Below are 18051 nucleotides of genomic sequence, written 5' to 3' on the forward strand. Positions count from 1 at the left end.
AAAACCAAGGGTGTGAGTGGTTATCCAGCGACGTAGCTGTCTGTATGGCGAGCGACCCGGGGTTATCGGGCGACGTTTCAATGAGGACAGAGGGGCCACAACTCAACGACACGGTTATAGCTCGCCAGAAGCCGAAGCCCCTTGTTGACAAGACGTGGAAGGACCGTCCTTTTTAGCAACGCATCTACGCTGTACCTACCATGTCCGAATGGCTGGTTCCGGGTATCGAATGTCAACGTTGGCTAGCATTTGCCAAACACCGTGAACAGCAAAGAGAGGTTTATAAAATGGTCACTTACAAAGGCCTCAAGCGTTCTGGTCCGGAAATACAAGCTAGTGTGCCCCTGTATTCCGTATTTGCAGAACATAATCGGAATGGACTTATGCGAGACAGGAGAGGCGAAGGAGAGGCGGATAATTGCTTTGGATGCTCAACTGTAATCACCGTGACGACTTAGAACGTCGCAAGTATGATGGCACAGATGCCGGAGCTAGACGATTCCGAACAGTGTCAACAGGAAACCAACAACACTCCCGCACTATTGGAACAGATGCAAGAGTAGGGAAAACTCACTTGGGAAACAGGAGCGTGTTGAGCTCTCGGAGAAGATCCAAGAACGCTACGGTGCCGGTCATAATCTTTATACTAAGGAGCAACTGACCAGTCTGATGAAGCAGATAGCCAACAAGACCACACCTTGCCGGATCATTATTATGAACGGCAAGATGACCGAGGACTATGATGATCCAGAGCGGTGTTTTAGGGAGCAACTTGAACATGTATGTGAAACAGACCTAGGTCGCGACTTGGTGACTAAGGGCTGTTGCTTGACAGCGAAACCCTCACAAATACAACGTCTTGTTCTCTAACCCGCGTCGGCTGGTACATATAGCTTTCCGAAACTTTCTTGCTCTGTCGACTTGGAGCACGCAGTACTGCCTTGTCCACAGACCTCAGCCCAAGACGCCGTGGACGTTGTGAAGACACGTGCGGGTTTCGAGGAGCAAGAGACGGCTTCGGAGGCAAGTCTGCAATCTGGGACACTCAAAAATATTCTGTCCTCGCCCCGACCGCCAGCGAGATGAACAAGATCGTCTCCTTCGGTCTGGGCGACCTTCCTGATGACGAACATGCCAAATCTGAACAGTGTCAGGATGACAGACGAAACCGAAACCAGCACGAAGCCGTCTTGACGATGGCACGAGTCCTGAAAGAGCGACTGGTTGGGAACTTCGCTGCTACCTGCAAGCCCCAGTCTAAACACAAAACACCATCGAATCTCTCAGGAGCCGCAATAATCGTGGTCATTGATGACTCAGGGGTTTTTCGATGCCAACGATTTGACGCTGGTCTTTAGTGTCTTTGAAGGCATACCCGTCAAGCAGATCATTGCGGACCTGGCTAGGGCGGCCATTGTCATCTGGGTCATTATCATGTTGCCTGGGGATGGGGGACGGGGCTGGGTTCTTATGAAGCACGGTGACAACGAAACATGAGTTGAGTATATTTGATATTGCCCACGAACTGAATCTGGAGCATGAGCTGACAGAGTGACACACAGCCCCTGGTGTAATGCAGTCGATTCAACATCCACATGGAGAATGAAACAGGAGGAATGCACGTCTCGTCACTTTCTCGAGGAGTGCTTGGAGGCTTTGGGTAATATTCGAATTCTTCTCAGAAAGTCGTTGAGCGAGGACAAGTGACAAGCTTCGGGTATTGTGAGGTGGTTTTCCGCACACGCGAGGGATGGCGGCGGTTCAAACCTTATTTGCACTTTTCGGTGTCTCGGAACAGCTGGGGAGGGGTTGTTCCTCAGAGCTTTGAATCGGGAGTATTCTACAACAGAAGTAGATCAGACCAGAAGCTCTAGGAGACAGAAGGCGGTGAGTGTGGTGGGCTCGAGAGTAATATGGAATCGTTACACGGCTTGGCGTTTGCCGTTTGTTTTCGGAGACAAGGATGACATTATCAGAGGAGAGAAACAGTTTACTCATATGGAGACGCCGAGATGAGTAGTGCGTCTGACAGGCGACCCGGCCTAACGGTTGCGGATCATTTCGGCCACGATGCTCGCGCGATCAAGAACAGGACACAATTGCTCTCTCGCTCTCTCGCTCTCTCTCTATGGTGCGTGCTCTAAGTTGTCGTCAAGTTGTTCTCTTCGATGAGCAGCGAGTCAATTGAGTATATCGCGAATGGTGATGCCCTCATACTCGCTGCCTTCAGAGTAAAGGTCTGTAAGAATTTAGTGTAGTCAGATACCGCTATTCCATACGTTAACGATAGCTTCAACCTTGCCCTCAAGCACCTTGTGGCGGTATCAAGCAAAGGCTGTCGCGTGCTTGAATAGGTGATTATAACAGACGCGATTTAATCCTCTGACGCTGCGAAAGACCTATCCTTCGAGACCTCGGTTGGCAGCAATTCTCCAGCGACAGCCGTTTGCAAAGCTTGAGGATTGCCGTCGCTTTGACTTGTGAGTATCTGCAGTCACTCGTTGGCGTACCGCGTCTCGACGCGGCCCTTGCGTACACTCGAATATGACAGCCGTTGGGTTGGCGGCTGAAGGCCTTTTTCGATAGATGCAAATATTAAAGCTGTCGTTGTGGCAGGAGGCAACTAGGGCCTTTTCGGCAGCCTCAAGAGTCGGAAAGATCTTGCCAATAAGTGGGCAGGCGTAATGCAATTGAGTGTTTTCGACGTAATTAGGCGTAGGCGTACAGGTATCTTGCGACATGTTGTGAATAGCTTCAATTAGCGCCGGCGACGACAAGGGTAATAGGCCTGCGTGTACGCGAGGGTCAGCAGCAGAGGCGAAATATGGATATTGGGTGGGCTTGCCAACAGCGAAAGTACGGGATCGGAGTCGGTGGAGGATCCCAGCCACATTTGGCGGCAGATTAGCCAGAGGCGGAGGCAGGGTATCACCGCCCTTGAAGTTTCTAGTTTCTGGAGAGTTTTCGGGAACACCCAATAACCATGACGCCCCCAGGTATTGTGCCTGAATTTTTGGAGCTTGAGAAGGGGGAAGCTGGTCTGTCATCCAATGTTGCGCAAGGTGGCGGCCCGGATATGCAGGCCCAAGACTGCATTCCGCCAAAGCCATATGCCACCCCCCGTCGGCTGGTTGGCCCTTTTCTCTCTCTCTCTCTCTCTCTCTCTCTCTCTCTCTCTCTAGACTGTCCAACGGTTCTCGGGTCTTGACTCCCCTAGCCGCTGGGGGAGTTGTACATCACAGCAAGGCCAAATTCATTCGCGGTGGGTGTCCTCTCGCGACGGGATGAAGAAAGCTGTTGCGATTGTGGTATGGAAAAGAAGAAAAACAACCCTCCCCATGAACAGGAACCGATGCAAGACATCCACGTTGGGCAAACGTGCTTTGGGCCACCATCCTGGACGATTCCTGGGGTGCGGGATCGGGAGGGTCTTCCACTGCGATGATAGTTTCCTTTTGCATGACGGGCGGGCGGTTGACTTTTGCCCCTATACTTGTCGGGTGCGCGTCCCCGAGTGTAGCTCTCTCTCAATTGGTTTCTTTGCAAGGTAAATGGGATGGGGGATTGAGTATTGCATGGGAGAGTGTGAGTGTGAAAGTGTGAGAGAGAGAGTGTGTGTGTGTGCGAGTGTTGCCCAACCAGACCCCGTCACTCACCCGGGCGGTAACATGGCCAATGGGGAAGGGTGGCAGGGATCCCCACTAATTGCGAGAGCTTGAGCCTGTCCCATCTGTCCGCTGGTTGGCCGACAGGGGATCGGGAGGGCGCCGTTGTCTCTTGCGGCTTCTGGGGAGGGTGAAGTTCCTGTGGACTTGGGATGAGCGGTTCGAGAGGTCGCCCGAAACCGAGGCTGTCGAAGTTCGATAGGAATCGAGTGTGGTATGAGGTGTTGTGAGAGAACCGACAATGGAGAGGAGCCCACACTCACAATCTCGGCCACTTATCCGTAGACGAAGGATGATGGCGAGAGTGAGTGAGATTGAGAGCAACCGTGACACGACGGACATGGATGAGGCAAACTCGAACCGCCCAACATCTCATGCGCTATCCCGATCCTCGACCACTCCTCTAGCGTAGCAAGTAGGGGTGCCCTTCATCTCTTACCCGCCCGAGTCGTCATCACTTCAAACCCCCTTTTAGAAAAAAACAACAAAAAAACGGCAAGCTGGCCAGGGTTGCCAATTATTGTCGCCGCGGCCGTGACGAGACTCTTGCTATGGGGGCCCGTAGCGCATTCAAGGAGAAAGCGCCTGTTTCTGCCATTCGGACGCGGCGTCAGGCCTAGAAAGCTCACCCGTACACAGACAGAAGAGGGGCGGCGGCAGCGACAGCATCCACTCTCATGCCTCGCGGGCTTACTCTTGGAACCAGCTAGGGGGTACATTGTATTTGGGACGGGGAGGGCATCGGATACGACAACGGGTGCGCCTTCGTTCATTTTGGATTTTGGACAGCATAGCAGGCACCAGACTCGGGTCGGATGCAGACTCAGACAAGTCCGCCTCAGAATGTCTCTCTGTCTCTCTCCCCCTCCCCCTCTCCCTCTAGACTGGACCAGCCGGATTGTGGGCGGTGGCTGTCTTTGTTGTCTTGCCCTTCGTCGTTGGAATTGATACGAAGGGCGGGGCGGGTTGAAGAATAGAAAACCAGAAGGAAAAGGAAATGACGGAACCGGGATGCCGAGTGATGGGCTCAACAAAGAGCTAGGACACAGGAGGCAATCTCATTCTCCGGACACATTCGCGCAGCTATTTGACAGCCTGGGTGTTCCCAGGACAGGAACGCGTCTCGTCGCCGCAAGTAATGGACCATCCATCCAGTCCCATTTCCCACTGCCGTTGATTGTGAGTGAGCTCGACTGATCCGATCCGGTGGTCGAGCCGGACACTGTACTCTGTGCGGATAGCTTCCACAGGCCACACACAGCCAGGCTGCCCGCCTCCTCGTAGCTCGTCGGCATTGTGTCGCCCATCGCACTCTTACCAACTGGGCCGATTCGAGGTCTAGCTCTTCTGTTGCTCTGCAAAGGGTGTGATGGCACTGATGGGCGACCAGGATGCAACCTCTCGTGTGTTCCCACCATGGAGATTTCTGTAATATGAGCTTGGCGGGAACAAGCACACGAGATTGAGAAATAGGAGATGAGACATGGCGTCTGATGCGGCGCGATAGTCGTCTGGTGTCGGGCACAGTGCGCGCTCTCTTCCGCCTCGTCCGTGCTGACAGGGCTCCACTTGAGATATCGATGTCTGCACCTGCAGAGAGACAGGACGCTTGCCAATGCTGCCCTTAGGGAAATTGCATTATTTTACACTACCCGCTGCACAAGGTTAGACAGTACAAACTTCCTTCTACCAACTGTGATCATGGACGGCCCCCCTACCGCGCCCCATCTCACGAGCTCGGCCTTTTGCTTAACCAGGACGGGACGGGCTAATCTCACTGGGAAATCCACCCACACCCATTTCAAGTCTACGCTCTCGCAGCCCTGGGTTCTGTCTCTTCTTTCTGTCGCCTGGCTGCCTTGTGCCCCCCCGTTTCGCTCATGCCTACCAACCAGTCTGTCCCCGTTCGCCCAACCTGGCTACGAACACCCCGGTTCTATGCACCTATCTGTCTGGGTACACGGATCAGCCCCTGGCTCCTGAATGTCCCCCCCGCCCATCCAAGTGTTGCTTTCAAAGGCAAATCATCTCGCTTGCGCCTTTCACGGTCTTTCAGCCTCTCATACGTCGTCGTGCTCCGTGCTGCCCATCTTCCTATTCTCTCAAGCTTCTCACTCTCCCCTCTAGGTCTCTCTCCTGCTGCTTCTTCTCTCTCTTGCTCTCGTCCTCATTTGCGCCTTGTCTTTCACTGGCCTTGGTTGCGTTTCTATCTTTCAACTGTGGCCCCCCCACCATCCCCCTCTCATCCCACCCCATTATCAATCTTGTTGCACGCCTCTCGTTGCTCCATTTCTTACTTCCCGTTGTTCTCTTTCACGCACAAGTCTCGACCTCGACGTCAACCGCCTCGGCCGCGGCCTCGTCTCTAGGGAAAAAAAAAGACAGTCGAGCAATTCTCGATACCTCTGAAAACAAAACCACTCATTTCTTATCACTGCCAACCTTAATTTTCCCCCACGCCGACGCCTACAGTTGCTGCCCCCTGTAACCGCTCGCTCTTTTCCCACCCACTTTTCTTCCCGTTTGATTCGACCACCAGTCAAGCACTACCTACGTACCTAGCTAACCATAGTACGACCTGGGGGAATTGACTTGACTCCAATAACTGAGCTTGACCGCCGTAACCATCCATCCTCCCCCCAAGAGAGGCCCAGCCACTTTCGCCTCGCCCACTCAGTCATTCCATTGGCGCCGCTTCCTGCGCGACCGAGAGCCCAAACCATCTCCCATTCTCCGCGTTCGACCAACAACCTCACAGGAGCCGTCGCCGCCTTTTCTCTCTTTCTTTCTCTCCCCTCCCACCTCATTCTATCCATCGTTCACCGCGTCGATCGCTTGATTCCTGATAATTGTCTTCACCCTGGACCGCGCAACGAGCACTGCGAATCGGCCTCCTACGGCCGACATCAGCCGAGCTTAGGGGTTGAGGATTCTGGGAAGGCTTGCCGGACCCATCAAGAAAGGAGGTGAGTGATGATGCTCTTTTCCTAACCCCCGTATTTTGGCTTTCAGCATACCCGCACGCATCGTTCATTTGTCCCGTGCTTGCGCGATACTGCCTTGCTGGAGGAGAGGCAGGCGGCATGCCCAACGATTGGTCTGGCTCATTTGCACGCGCTACCGACGTCGGTTGTGTCGAGCGGCCTCAGGACCACCAACACTACCTCGGTTTTGTCTTATACCTTGGAATGAGGGCAAGGAGGCGGCGGTGTCACGGATGATCTAGATGTGCACACTGGTACTTGTGCCAGCCCCTCCTGAGCATCGCCGCTCGACGTTTGCATTCATCTGGCTCGCCCTCGCCTGGACGCCTTAGCTAACGGCCTGCGGCCTACTCAGTTCGACAGCATCATGTCCGAGAGGCCACAATCATCTAACCAAGCCGACGAAATCACACCCGAAATCCGAGAGAACGGCCAGTCAAGCCAAGAAATGTCCAAGGAAAAGGTGCTCCTGGCACCAGAGGAGGGTGGTAACTCAAAGAAGGGTAGGAGCCTGCTGCATGTGCCGTCTCGGTCTTCCTCGCAGCGCAATCAATCCTCTCCCACGTCAACGGGGCTGAGCGGAGCAACAGTCAGCGACTCGAGAAACAGCATCGGTGGACGCTCCAAGGAGTCCAAGGGTAGCATTCTGGGACGGCATCGAAATGGCAGTGTCGGAAGCCATCGATCCGGCATCGAAACCGAACCGACCAACACCCCCGGCAACACCCAGCCGAACTCTCCCGTGAACCCCCCGCAGAAAAAGAAGAAGGGCGGGCTCTTTGCGCTACTTGGGTGTTGCGGCGTCCCCGACAACGCCAACGCAATTGAGAACGGTGACGACGCCGTCCACAAGCTCGACAAGCTGCCTGCGAGGCCGACCACTGCCAAGTCCCGACAGCCGACCCCACAGGAGCAACAGCAGCCGTCATCGTCCAACAAACCCCAAATCCAGGAAAAACAACCTCAGCCCGAGCAGCCAATGACCGTAACCGAGGCAAAAGGCAAGCGTGTCTCCGGCGCAACCACAGCTGACGATACTATCGTTGGCGGTGATGCTGGAGATTCCAAGCACGCCGCTGCTACCACCAGCCCTGTCACCACTAGCGCTGCCACTGGTAGTGCTGCCGCGCCGGCCATCACCGTTGAATCCACCACCGGCCAGAAGATCGAGGAGACACCAATCCCGGAGAAGGGCGGTAAGGACGCGGAGGGAGACGAGACAATGCCGGATGCGACGCCAGAACCTGAAGACAGGCAGCAAATCCCGCCGCCGGTGGAAGATGCGCCGACGAGTCAACAACTGCCGCCGCCTCCGCCTGGACCAGTCCCGAATGCCTCCGCACCCATCGATACCGCCTCCGAACCCGAGCAGAAGTTCCTGCTGCCCCCAATCGCGCCCGAGTTCAAGGGCAAAAAGTGTCTTGTTCTCGACCTGGACGAGACGCTGGTCCATAGTTCTTTCAAGGTAACAATAATGCCTCATGAATCTTCACGAGTAACATCGCTGACTGGCCTGCAGATTCTTCACCAAGCCGATTTCACCATCCCCGTAGAAATCGAGGGGAATTATCATAATGTGTATGTTATCAAGCGACCGGGCGTCGATCAGTTCATGAAGCGCGTGGGTGAGCTTTATGAAGTGGTAGTGTTCACCGCGTCCGTATCCAAGGTATGTTATCCATCATCCTTTCCCCCCGAATGCATGCTCACGGACCAAAGTATGGAGATCCCCTGCTGGATCAACTCGACATCCACAAGGTCGTTCACCACAGACTCTTCCGCGAGAGTTGCTACAACCATCAAGGGAACTACGTCAAGGATCTTTCCCAGGTGGGGAGAGATTTGAAGGACACCATCATCATCGACAACTCTCCCACTTCGTACATTTTCCACCCCCAGCACGCCGTTCCCATCAGTAGTTGGTTCTCGGACGCGCACGACAACGAGCTGCTGGACTTGATTCCCGTTCTAGAAGACCTCGCAAAGTCGGATGTCCAGGACGTCAGCCTGGTCCTCGATGTTACACTTTGAAACTGAAGATACCAATTTCTTTTCTTCGTTCATCACCTCCGAAGAAATTTGCAGGACCGCGGTCCCATCATAGCGGAAGGCGTTTAGGTTGCGATGATTCGTTTCCAGCAGGTGTAGATGTATCACTGTCTAATCATACCTTATAATGAGCACTGGCGGAGGTACCAGACCACTGAGTCAGCTCACGGCGGCTATCACGCAGCATGCTTCAAGGCCACATTCAAAGGACCGCAAGGATGACAAGTTCATCAAGGAACCTGGGATCGAAAGGGGAAGGAAAGCAGGGCATCTTGGAGGTTGGAACGGTCGGTCGAGCAGCTGCTGCTGCGCTCGTCCGTTCACTTGGTATTTCCTCGACGACATTGCTTAGGACATGCGCTCGAAGACCCCAACAACAAAAGATACCTGTCTGTCGAGGACCAGTCATCATGAAAACAAAAGGCGGCTAGGGATACCATGGGTCCATGTGTTGGAATTGGAAGGGGATGCCCTCTACGCGGCAGGCTATTGATTTCCCTTTGTTTATTCTCTATGTTGTTTGAATCGTACACACCACACCACCGCCGCCATCATCATCACCACCTTCCTACCCATCCCTTGAAGTCTGCAAGCAGACGTTTTATTTCACTGCCAGTATAGTAGGCAACCGTTGAGCGGGAAGAGAAAGAAAGCGAGTGAGCGAGCAAGAGAGCCGAGCATAATTGCGGAACAGCTTCGCGTTGTGTGCTGGTTTTCCCAAAATGGTGCATGAGCTGGCGCGATCAGATGCAAGGGTTCTGCTGCAGAAAGCGGTTACTTCGTAGATATATAGTATCCCCAAATTCAATTGAAATGGTTCAAGAAAGGTTATTTGGTTTGCCTGGTGCCAAAAAGCATGTGCATGATGAACTGGTGCATTACATGACAGGATGACCATGTCTGCGTACGGTGAACCTGAGTGGTCACTCACTCCAGGATAGGCGAGCCTGTGGAGTCTGCTCTTGGAGAGGCGTTATCCCCGCTGGGTGCTGAGTGACAAGCCTGTTCAAGTAGGTTCGCCGCCCCGCTAGGCTGCCCACGGACTGGAACGTCGGGTCGGAAAATCCCACTGGCCACTGGCCACCGCGGCTCGGCAGCGCGGTCCCCTTTCCAAAACTGTGGCCTCAACTCTGCCACTTTTGAGTGCAGGTACACCATCCAGAAGCCCGAGTTTCCCATCACGCCCACCGACCACCAACAAACTCCCGAATCTCGATTCTTCTCTCCGCGTCGCTTCTTCTCGGTTCAACCGTCAATTTTCTAAGTAATCCTGCAGCGATTCTTGGATCTGTTTCTCGTCACACTCCTTTACAATGGTTCGTAGCTGCTTCTGCCTACTCCCCCTTGGGACAGCTGCTCGAGCTTCCATCGCATCACCTATGGCTTTGTGTCACATACGAATCTCTTTTGCCAATTGACTTTGCTGCGACTCTCTTGCGCTCGTCCATCAAACTCATCGGAACACTATGATGGGAACAACTGCTGACGGTAACTCTACGTGACAGTCTTCCCCTCGCCCTTCCTCGCCCGTTAACGCGCCCGGCGCCGCCGCCTCCGGCGCGAGCGTTGCGCGCCCTTCGTCCCCTACTCCCCCCGGTGGCCCCCGCACTGCCATTCGTCGCCGCGCCGCCGCCGATCAGAAGGAGAAGATTGCGAATGCGCGTCCGAACAGCACGAGAGCTGCCGGTGCCGGTGGCAGCAGCAGCACCATGCTGAGTACGTTTGCCCCCTGACGCCTTATGGCAGAATGAAGAGAAGCGGAGCAGTTGTGGGAGATGAGGAGATAGGCGTCTCGATTAAAGACATACAATTTTATTCGGATTTGGTCGCTAACGTGTTGGCGATGTAGGACTTTACACCGACGAGTCTCCCGGTCTCAAGGTTGACCCCGTTGTTGTTCTGGTCCTTTCCCTTGTTTTCATTTTCAGCGTTGTTGCTCTTCACAGTAAGTCGTCCTCTTCTCATCCAGCACCTTTTATCCTCGAGGGCGCCCAATGATCTGACACATCCGTCGCAGTTATTGCCAAGATTACCCGCAAGTTCTCGTCTTAAGAAGCAAATGGAAAGGACCGAGAAAGGCGGTTACCAAACCCAGCTTCGGGGCATCAATGCTCGACGAAGCCCAGAGATGAAAAAGGGAAATACGTGATACTTGCACCTTGTTGAACCGCGACCGGGCGAGCATTGCCACGGGCATGAAGCGTGTGTCCGTAGACACAGATCTGCCCTTTGAGCGCGTGGAAGAGTGGCATCTGTAATCAAAACCAACACAAAAACAACTTTTGACGATAATGGACTGCAGGCGCGTGCTTTTACTCGAGGGACGCGGGCGCCTGATTGAGGAGAGGAAGAGAGAGAGAGAGAGAGAGAGAGAGAGAGAGAGAGAGAGAGAGAGAGAGAGAGAGAAGAGCATGACTGATGTGCGCCGCTGTATTATACCTCCTTTTTCTATTACAGCTCTAGTTCTATGCTGTCGAATGCGACTTCTGGAGACCATGATATGGCTCGTTCTTACGCCTTTGTTGTTGATGTGACATTACATAGGCATATGACAGCTTAGGTCTGATACTGGGTACATAACTCAAGACCCAGAATGCACAGACTACAATCCCATCGTGAGGCACGTGGGCCCTGGTCAAGTAGCTGTATAATTCACTGTTCCAAAGTTGTTCAGGTACCTACCGAGTAAAAAATGAAGGTAGCTATCCGCGTCAAACCCCGAACACCTCGATCGCCTGGAAGCTCACGACCCCTGTGGTAACCTTGTGCTGCTTATTAGGAAGGTGCTTAAGAAGTGTTCCACAGTCCCACACAACGGTGGCACCATTTAACAATGTGGGGTTCTCATCAGGATCGGTTCATTCCGCGAACCCAGGCGCGCAGGCGATATACAATCAGAGCTTTTTGGATACAGGCACTCAGAGTTGGGACAACCAACCCTCAACCGGAGACAATAAAAATTTACCTCCTTCACAAGTGACCCACATGAGCTTCCGTTCGTAGCACAAAAACGAAGCCGAGTGTGGCAGACAATTGAATTGAAGAGCAGCAAGGTAAGCCCATGGCTCTCGCGCCGTGTTTCCGCACCACCCATTACTATTGGCGGAACATTGGGCATCCATAGAATGGCTTTTCCTATTCTGTTCCTGTTTTGTTTGGCCAATCATTGCAAAGTCCCGCCTCGTCGGACCACCCACTCACACAAACCCGCATTGGTCGAATCATACATTATTATCCATTTCCTGGTATGTCTCAACAATCCACCGAGAGCAGCTTAGCTGTCTTATCTCCCCTTGGTGTAGTTGGTTCATCACGTTCGACTGTAATGGTTACATTGTCATCGAAAGGTCTCTAGTTCGATTCTGGAAGGGGAGAGAACCCTAAATTTTTCCTTCACGGTTTTTGCGTGTTTTGAAACTCGCGTATGCTTTTCCTTGCCGTTGCCCATCTTTCCGTCTGTTTTTAGGTTGTTGCCATACCTGGTGCTTCTGTTCTTCTGTTTAATGTGCTTGTCTATTTCTAAGATTTTGAGGCTCCAGCTCCCACCTCCCTAATTCCCCTCATCAGAAGCAATCCCAACTTCTCATTTTGATTGTCTTGTTTCTACTGCTGCATGTGTTTACTTCTTGACCCCAATCTTCGCTTCTAGTACTCCAAGCAGAAGTAAAGCTGCCTCTCGTTCCGATGGTGCTGGATTCATCCTAAGACTCGGTCGTTTAGTCTACTTCCCTTGCAAGAGGGACAATTTTGGTGGCACTTCATAGATAGAGAAGAGAGTTTCAATCAAACAGCGGGCAGTTACTGTGACCATACCTGGTGGAGTTGCTGGTAGCCGTAACTGCAACACACGGAGGCCTCACTTGTCACAATGCGATGAAGGATCTCGACAACTAGCTTCAAGTCGGCCATTTATGGTAAACCCCGTCGGTCCTTGGCCATACTGTCAATCCTGGTTGCCGTGACGAGATACACCGTCGGCACTGCTAATCGAGGGGCATATCAAGGCTCCACGCGGATCTAAGTGGTGGCATCCTAAAAATAAAAGTGACGAGATAACGACAGCGAACCAACCAACGTTCGGCTTTTGTTGTTGCCTTGAAGTCGTTAAAGAAAAGCTCCATCGTCAAGTGTCTGAGACGCGTATTGGCGGACCTCTCTACTCTGTCCCCGTACTCGGTTCCCGTTCGCTCCTCGTTTGTGGCTGTGCGGGTTCCAGACCAGCGGCCCTTGAATCGTCCCATCGACACACCCCATCGTTGTCAATTTGGCCCAATAAGGCAGCCCCCTTCCCTCGCTTCCTCCATTCTATTGGACGACCCGTCGAGGAGGTGGACGTCATAACTTGCCCTCCCCAGTGTGGTCGCCCAAGCCTGCTGCTGCTGCTGCTGCTGCGGTACAGATTGATGCGCGGCGGTGCTTTGAAGACTCTGTACGGATAGGGATCCTCCAAGCCTGTGGCTCCTTATCCTTACCCCCTCCCCCACCACTCGTCATTCCGTCCCTCCACTGTAGCTCCAGGGTCTTGCACCTTAAGCTTTGAACTTCTTCCTCCGATGATGAAACGGGGGCTGGATACTTAGGACGGTCGTTTCTCTCTTTCATGCATCTCTACAACACCATTCACTCTGGGCTTCCCAAATTTGATCATCGGATTAACTACCCCCCTCTTGGCCACGTCACTAAAGAGCGCATTCTTTGCTTCGCCATTATTGTTTGCTCGTCCGTACAACGAAGCTTCTTGCGGTCTTCGGACGGTGTCTTCCCCCAGCCTATTTGCACACCAATTTTCCCTAGCTTCTTCTAGGACACTCACTCCCGCGACGCTCTCACCACTTGCAACAACTCATCGTGATGACCTGATCTTCTTGAACATCTCACTAGTATTCTGACACCGTCGCTGGTTTTTCCACCTTCAGTTAACGAGTTGACGAGTCAACAAACCGGTTTCCCCCGCAATGACGGTCGTCAAGAATGCGGAAGCGGGCGCCAGCTCCTCTGCCCCTCCCCCGCCTCCGCGACACAGCGATCTGAACCTCGATCAAGTCGACAGCCAGGAGGTTCCCGACGCCCTCGTGTCCGATGGCTTCAGTCTGCCTTCTTTGGAGTCCGAGACCATGGCCCCGCCTGCCTATGGTGATCTTCCCAACCAGCTGCAGTTCAACCAGGCCGGCTTTGAAGCTGGCGCCAACGTCACCGGTATATACACACCCACAGCACCCACCATATCCTCAGCCGATACCTAGACCTTAGAATTCGCTAATATAGAATGCCAGGGGACGGTCGAGTCAATATCAACATCAATCAAAGCGGCAGCCGCCTCGCCGAGATCCTCGCCCCGACGCTACGCAGCCAGCTCCTCGACGACAAGCGCCCTCAAGGCCCCCTCCCACCCGCCTACATCCCCCCGAGTCTGGGAGGCCAGCCGGGTCAGACCCCTCCGCCACAGCTCAATCTCGTCATACAAATCGTCGGCTCGCGCGGCGATGTACAGCCCTTCGTCGCTCTTGGCAAGGTCCTCAAGGACACTTACGGCCATCGCGTGCGCATAGCCACGCACGCCACATTCCAAAATTTCGTTGAAGAGAACGGGCTTGAGTTCTTCTGCATCGGCGGTGACCCCGCCGAGCTTATGGCCTTCATGGTCAAAAACCCGGGATTGATGCCCGGCTTCGATACGCTCAAGAGCGGCGAGGTCAGCAAGCGTCGGAGGGGCATCCAGGAGATCCTCCTCGGGTGCTGGCGATCGTGTATCGAGGCTGGAAACGGGCTTGGACCACCGCCGAAGCCGCATGCCAAGAATGAGCCCCTGGATGAGCAGTACGGGATACCTGGAGACCCGGCCCAAAAACCCTTCGTGGCGGATGCCATCATTGCGAACCCCCCGAGTTTTGCGCACATACACATCGCCGAGAAGATGGGCATCCCGCTGCATCTTATGTTCACCATGCCTTGGACGCCGACGCGCGCTTTCCCGCACCCTCTGGCCAACATCCAGTCAACAAACACCGATACCGTCATGACCAACTACGTTTCGTACGCCTTGGTCGAGATGATGACCTGGCAGGGCCTGGGCGACGTCATCAACCGCTTCCGAGAGAAGGCGCTGGACTTGGAGCCCATGTCGCTGATCTGGGCCCCTGGCGTGTTGACGAGACTCAGAATTCCGTACACATACTGCTGGTCGCCGGCACTCATTCCGAAGCCCAACGATTGGGGTCGTGAGATTGACATTTCCGGCTTCTACTTCTTGAACCTGGCCTCGGCGTTTACACCTGACCCTGATCTGGCCGCCTTTTTGGCCGCCGGCCCTCCTCCTGTTTACATCGGGTTCGGCTCCATCGTGGTGGACGACCCGAATGCTCTGACCCGCATGATCTTCGACGCCGTGCATCGCACTGGTGTACGGGCGCTGGTGTCCAAGGGCTGGGGCGGTCTCGGCGCCGAGGATGTTGGACTCCCCGAAGGCGTCTTTATGCTGGGCAATGTACCGCATGACTGGCTTTTTAAGCATGTATCGGCCGTCTGTCACCACGGCGGCGCCGGCACGACTGCAGCGGGTATCCAAGCTGGCAAACCCACCATAATCGTACCCTTCTTTGGCGATCAGCCATTCTGGGGAGCCATGGTTTCGAGGGCTGGCGCTGGGCCGGATCCGATTCCCTACAAGGAACTCACGGGAGACAAGCTTGCCGAGGCCATCACCTTTGCCATTAAGCCTGAAACCCAGGCAAGGGCGCAAGAGCTCGGTCACAAGATCCGCGAGGAGAAGGGAACTGATTTGGGTGGAAAGAGTTTCCACGACCATCTGGACACTGATGAGCTAAGATGCTCTATCGAACCCAGTCGAGCAGCCGCTTGGCGCGTCAGGCGGACGAAAGTTCGACTGAGTCCCATGGCCGCTGCAGTTCTCGTAGACAAGGGTCTCATCAAATACTCTGACCTCAAGCTGTAAGTTCTCTCGCCGATGAAACGAGTAATAAGTAGTCTGATTGATGCTTTGCAGCTACCGACCCAAAGAGTACATCACGGAGGGCCAACCGTGGGATCCCGTTTCCGCGGTGGCAACCTCTCTCGTGGCAGACCTCAGCAACATTGGCATGGCCGTGGCGGATTTCCCTCGAGAGCTGTTCAAAGCCCGAAGCAAAGGGGACAAGACGCCCGAACCTCCTGCGACGCCCTCGTTTCCGGGCGGATCGAGTTCTAGTAAGAAGTCCATTCATGAAAGTGACGGCGCATCGCTCGCCCCGAGCACGCACGCTTCGGAGTCGTCCACACAGCTGGGCTTCATGGAAACGGGCGGCTCTACGCCGACGCTTCCTCTTTCGCCGCAACCCGATACAGCATCCTTTGCGCCTTCACACACGAACTCCACCTCGCTCTCGATGACTTTCAGCCCGGCAGACGCCGGGTCGATAGCTCCTAGTGAGACGGCACCGTCAGAAAACCCATCGACAGCGCAGTCTGCAAGGCCGCCCAACAGCCCAGGGAAACGGTCCTTCAGAGATTCCTCACCTGCAGTTGTAGGGGTCGATGCCGCCGTGGCAGCTGGCACCAGCGTCAGCCGCATCGTTACTACCGGCGTGAAGACACCGATGAATGTTTGTCTCGGCCTGGCCAGGGGCTTCCGGAATGCTCCCCGCCTGTACAACGACGACACAGTTCGGCCTCCCGAGAAAGTGACAGACTTTGCCAGCGGCGTCAGAATCGCGGCAAAGGAATTTGGCTATGGCATGTTCGATGGAATTGGTGGGCTGGTGACGCAGCCTTTGAAGGGGGCCGAGAAGGAGGGCGTCCCCGGTCTCATCAAAGGATTTGGCAAGGGCATTGGTGGTTTGATCTTCAAGCCCGCATCTGGTGAGTGCTCCAATTGACAGGCGACTGGAACGATATCTAACTCTCGCAGCTGTATGGTCTGTCCCGGCGTACACCATGCAAGGCGTCCACGCGACGCTGCGCAATGCATTCTCTACCAGTGTCCAGAACTATATAATTGCATCCCGCATGAAGCAGGGACAGATGGAAATGGAAGCCGCAGGCATGGCCGAACGTGAAGACGTCGTTGCTCGGTGGAACAACGTCAAGTTCGATTTGAAGAACTTCCAGGCCATGAAGCTAAAGGAGCAGCGCGAGAAGCAGAGAGCAGACGGTGAAAACCCTTACATGCAGGGCCAGTCGGAAAAGAGCCTCACGCCCCCAGTTACCGGCTGGTCTCACACAAGAAAGCTGTCCTTTGAGGACAGGAAGCAGCTGCACGCGCGTAAAGAGGCGTGGAAGAAGGGACACGTTGAGGCTCTCGTACCTGCGTCGAGGTCTGATCTGTCACTTCCCGAGAGCACCACGACCAGCGTTGCCGAAGACGAGGAATTCGAGCGGGCTATCCGCGCGTCTGTTGCCGAGACCTCGCGTGGCAACCCCGAAGAAGACGTCGCGGTCGAGCAGGCCATCAGAGCCAGTGTCAACCACTTTCGTAGCAGCGGCACAGGGATCCCAGACGTGCAGCGTGAGAGGCCCATGTCTAACGACAGAGACGCGAAGAACCATGACCAGGACCCCTTTTCAAGTGCCGAATTGGAAATCACGGACGAGGAGTACCAGCAGCTCATCGAGAAGGCGATCCAGCAGAGCATGTCGCTGCAGGCTGCCGGTGTGCACTCGCAACAAGGCTCGCAAGGGGACGACGAAGAATTCCAGCGCGCTCTCGAGCAATCCAAGATTGCTCAGCACCGGGCACCCGAAGATGACGAGGAGCTGAAGCGCATCCTGGAGGAATCAAAGCAGTACCATACCAAGGGCCCGGCGGATGACGAGGAGGAACTGAAGAGGGCGATCGAGGCTTCTGAGGTCGCTCACCGGGAGCAGCTGAGCAAGGCCGCGGCAGCGCGGTCGGAGGAAGACATTGTGATGGAGTACGTGAAGAAGCAGAGCCTAGCGGAGGAGGAGTTTCGGCGGAACGCGTCCAAGGGGAAGGAACGAGAGGCTACGGACGCAGACGAAGACGACGAGGATCTCAAAAGGGCAATGGAGGAGAGTTTGAAGCTGACCAGGCGGCAGGGGGGATCGAGCTCTTTTCAATGATTTCAGCAAGAGGACCGCAGGATAGATGGCACATCAGAGATACCATTTGAGTTTTTATATCTTTCCTTGCCTTTTTTTCAACTTTTTGATATTTTAATCTGATCTTACCTCTTTCCCCGTATCGCAAAACCATTGGTATTCTTTACCAATCCCGGGTGTGTTCTGCGTGACGCCGCGTGTATGAATGTTATTGAAGAAGGACGCGCCGAAACCTACTCCATCACCGCTGTTTGTTTCTTCTCCTGTGTGTCAATGAGCGGGAGAGGTCAGGCGGGTAG

The 18051-nt window shown here is 54.4% G+C and overlaps 4 protein-coding genes across 4 annotated transcripts; all 4 read left to right on the plus strand.

Moving 5' to 3' along the window:
• Positions 1–375: 375 nt before the first annotated feature.
• Positions 376–1497, plus strand: CDEST_12364 (uncharacterized protein; the record flags this gene model as incomplete). Its single annotated transcript, XM_062928520.1, has 4 exons — positions 376–437; positions 552–780; positions 894–1223; positions 1321–1497. The coding sequence occupies 4 exons, from the start codon at positions 376–378 to the stop codon at positions 1495–1497; spliced, it is 798 nt and encodes a 265-aa protein (XP_062784571.1).
• Positions 1498–7016: 5519 nt separating this feature from the next.
• Positions 7017–8680, plus strand: CDEST_12365 (Putative FCP1 domain, HAD superfamily protein; the record flags this gene model as incomplete). The annotated part of the gene is made up of 3 exons (XM_062928521.1): positions 7017–8096; positions 8169–8318; positions 8369–8680. The coding sequence occupies 3 exons, from the start codon at positions 7017–7019 to the stop codon at positions 8678–8680; spliced, it is 1542 nt and encodes a 513-aa protein (XP_062784572.1).
• Positions 8681–9834: 1154 nt separating this feature from the next.
• On the plus strand, positions 9835–11195 carry CDEST_12366 (Putative protein transport protein SecG/Sec61-beta/Sbh). The gene is made up of 4 exons (XM_062928522.1): positions 9835–10014; positions 10204–10414; positions 10548–10643; positions 10716–11195. The coding sequence occupies exons 1-4, from the start codon at positions 10012–10014 to the stop codon at positions 10748–10750; spliced, it is 345 nt and encodes a 114-aa protein (XP_062784573.1). The 5' UTR covers positions 9835–10011; the 3' UTR covers positions 10751–11195.
• Positions 11196–12183: 988 nt separating this feature from the next.
• On the plus strand, positions 12184–17892 carry CDEST_12367 (Putative UDP-glucuronosyl/UDP-glucosyltransferase, ubiquitin interacting). Its single transcript, XM_062928523.1, has 4 exons — positions 12184–13894; positions 13972–15646; positions 15702–16552; positions 16602–17892. Exons 1-4 carry the CDS (start codon positions 13654–13656, stop codon positions 17771–17773), a joined length of 3939 nt encoding a protein of 1312 aa, XP_062784574.1. The 5' UTR covers positions 12184–13653; the 3' UTR covers positions 17774–17892.
• The last annotated feature ends 159 nt before the right edge of the window (positions 17893–18051 follow it).

The sequence above is a fragment of the Colletotrichum destructivum genome, chromosome 8 (genome assembly GCF_034447905.1).
Source record: "Colletotrichum destructivum chromosome 8, complete sequence".
Taxonomy (NCBI): domain Eukaryota; kingdom Fungi; phylum Ascomycota; class Sordariomycetes; order Glomerellales; family Glomerellaceae; genus Colletotrichum; species Colletotrichum destructivum.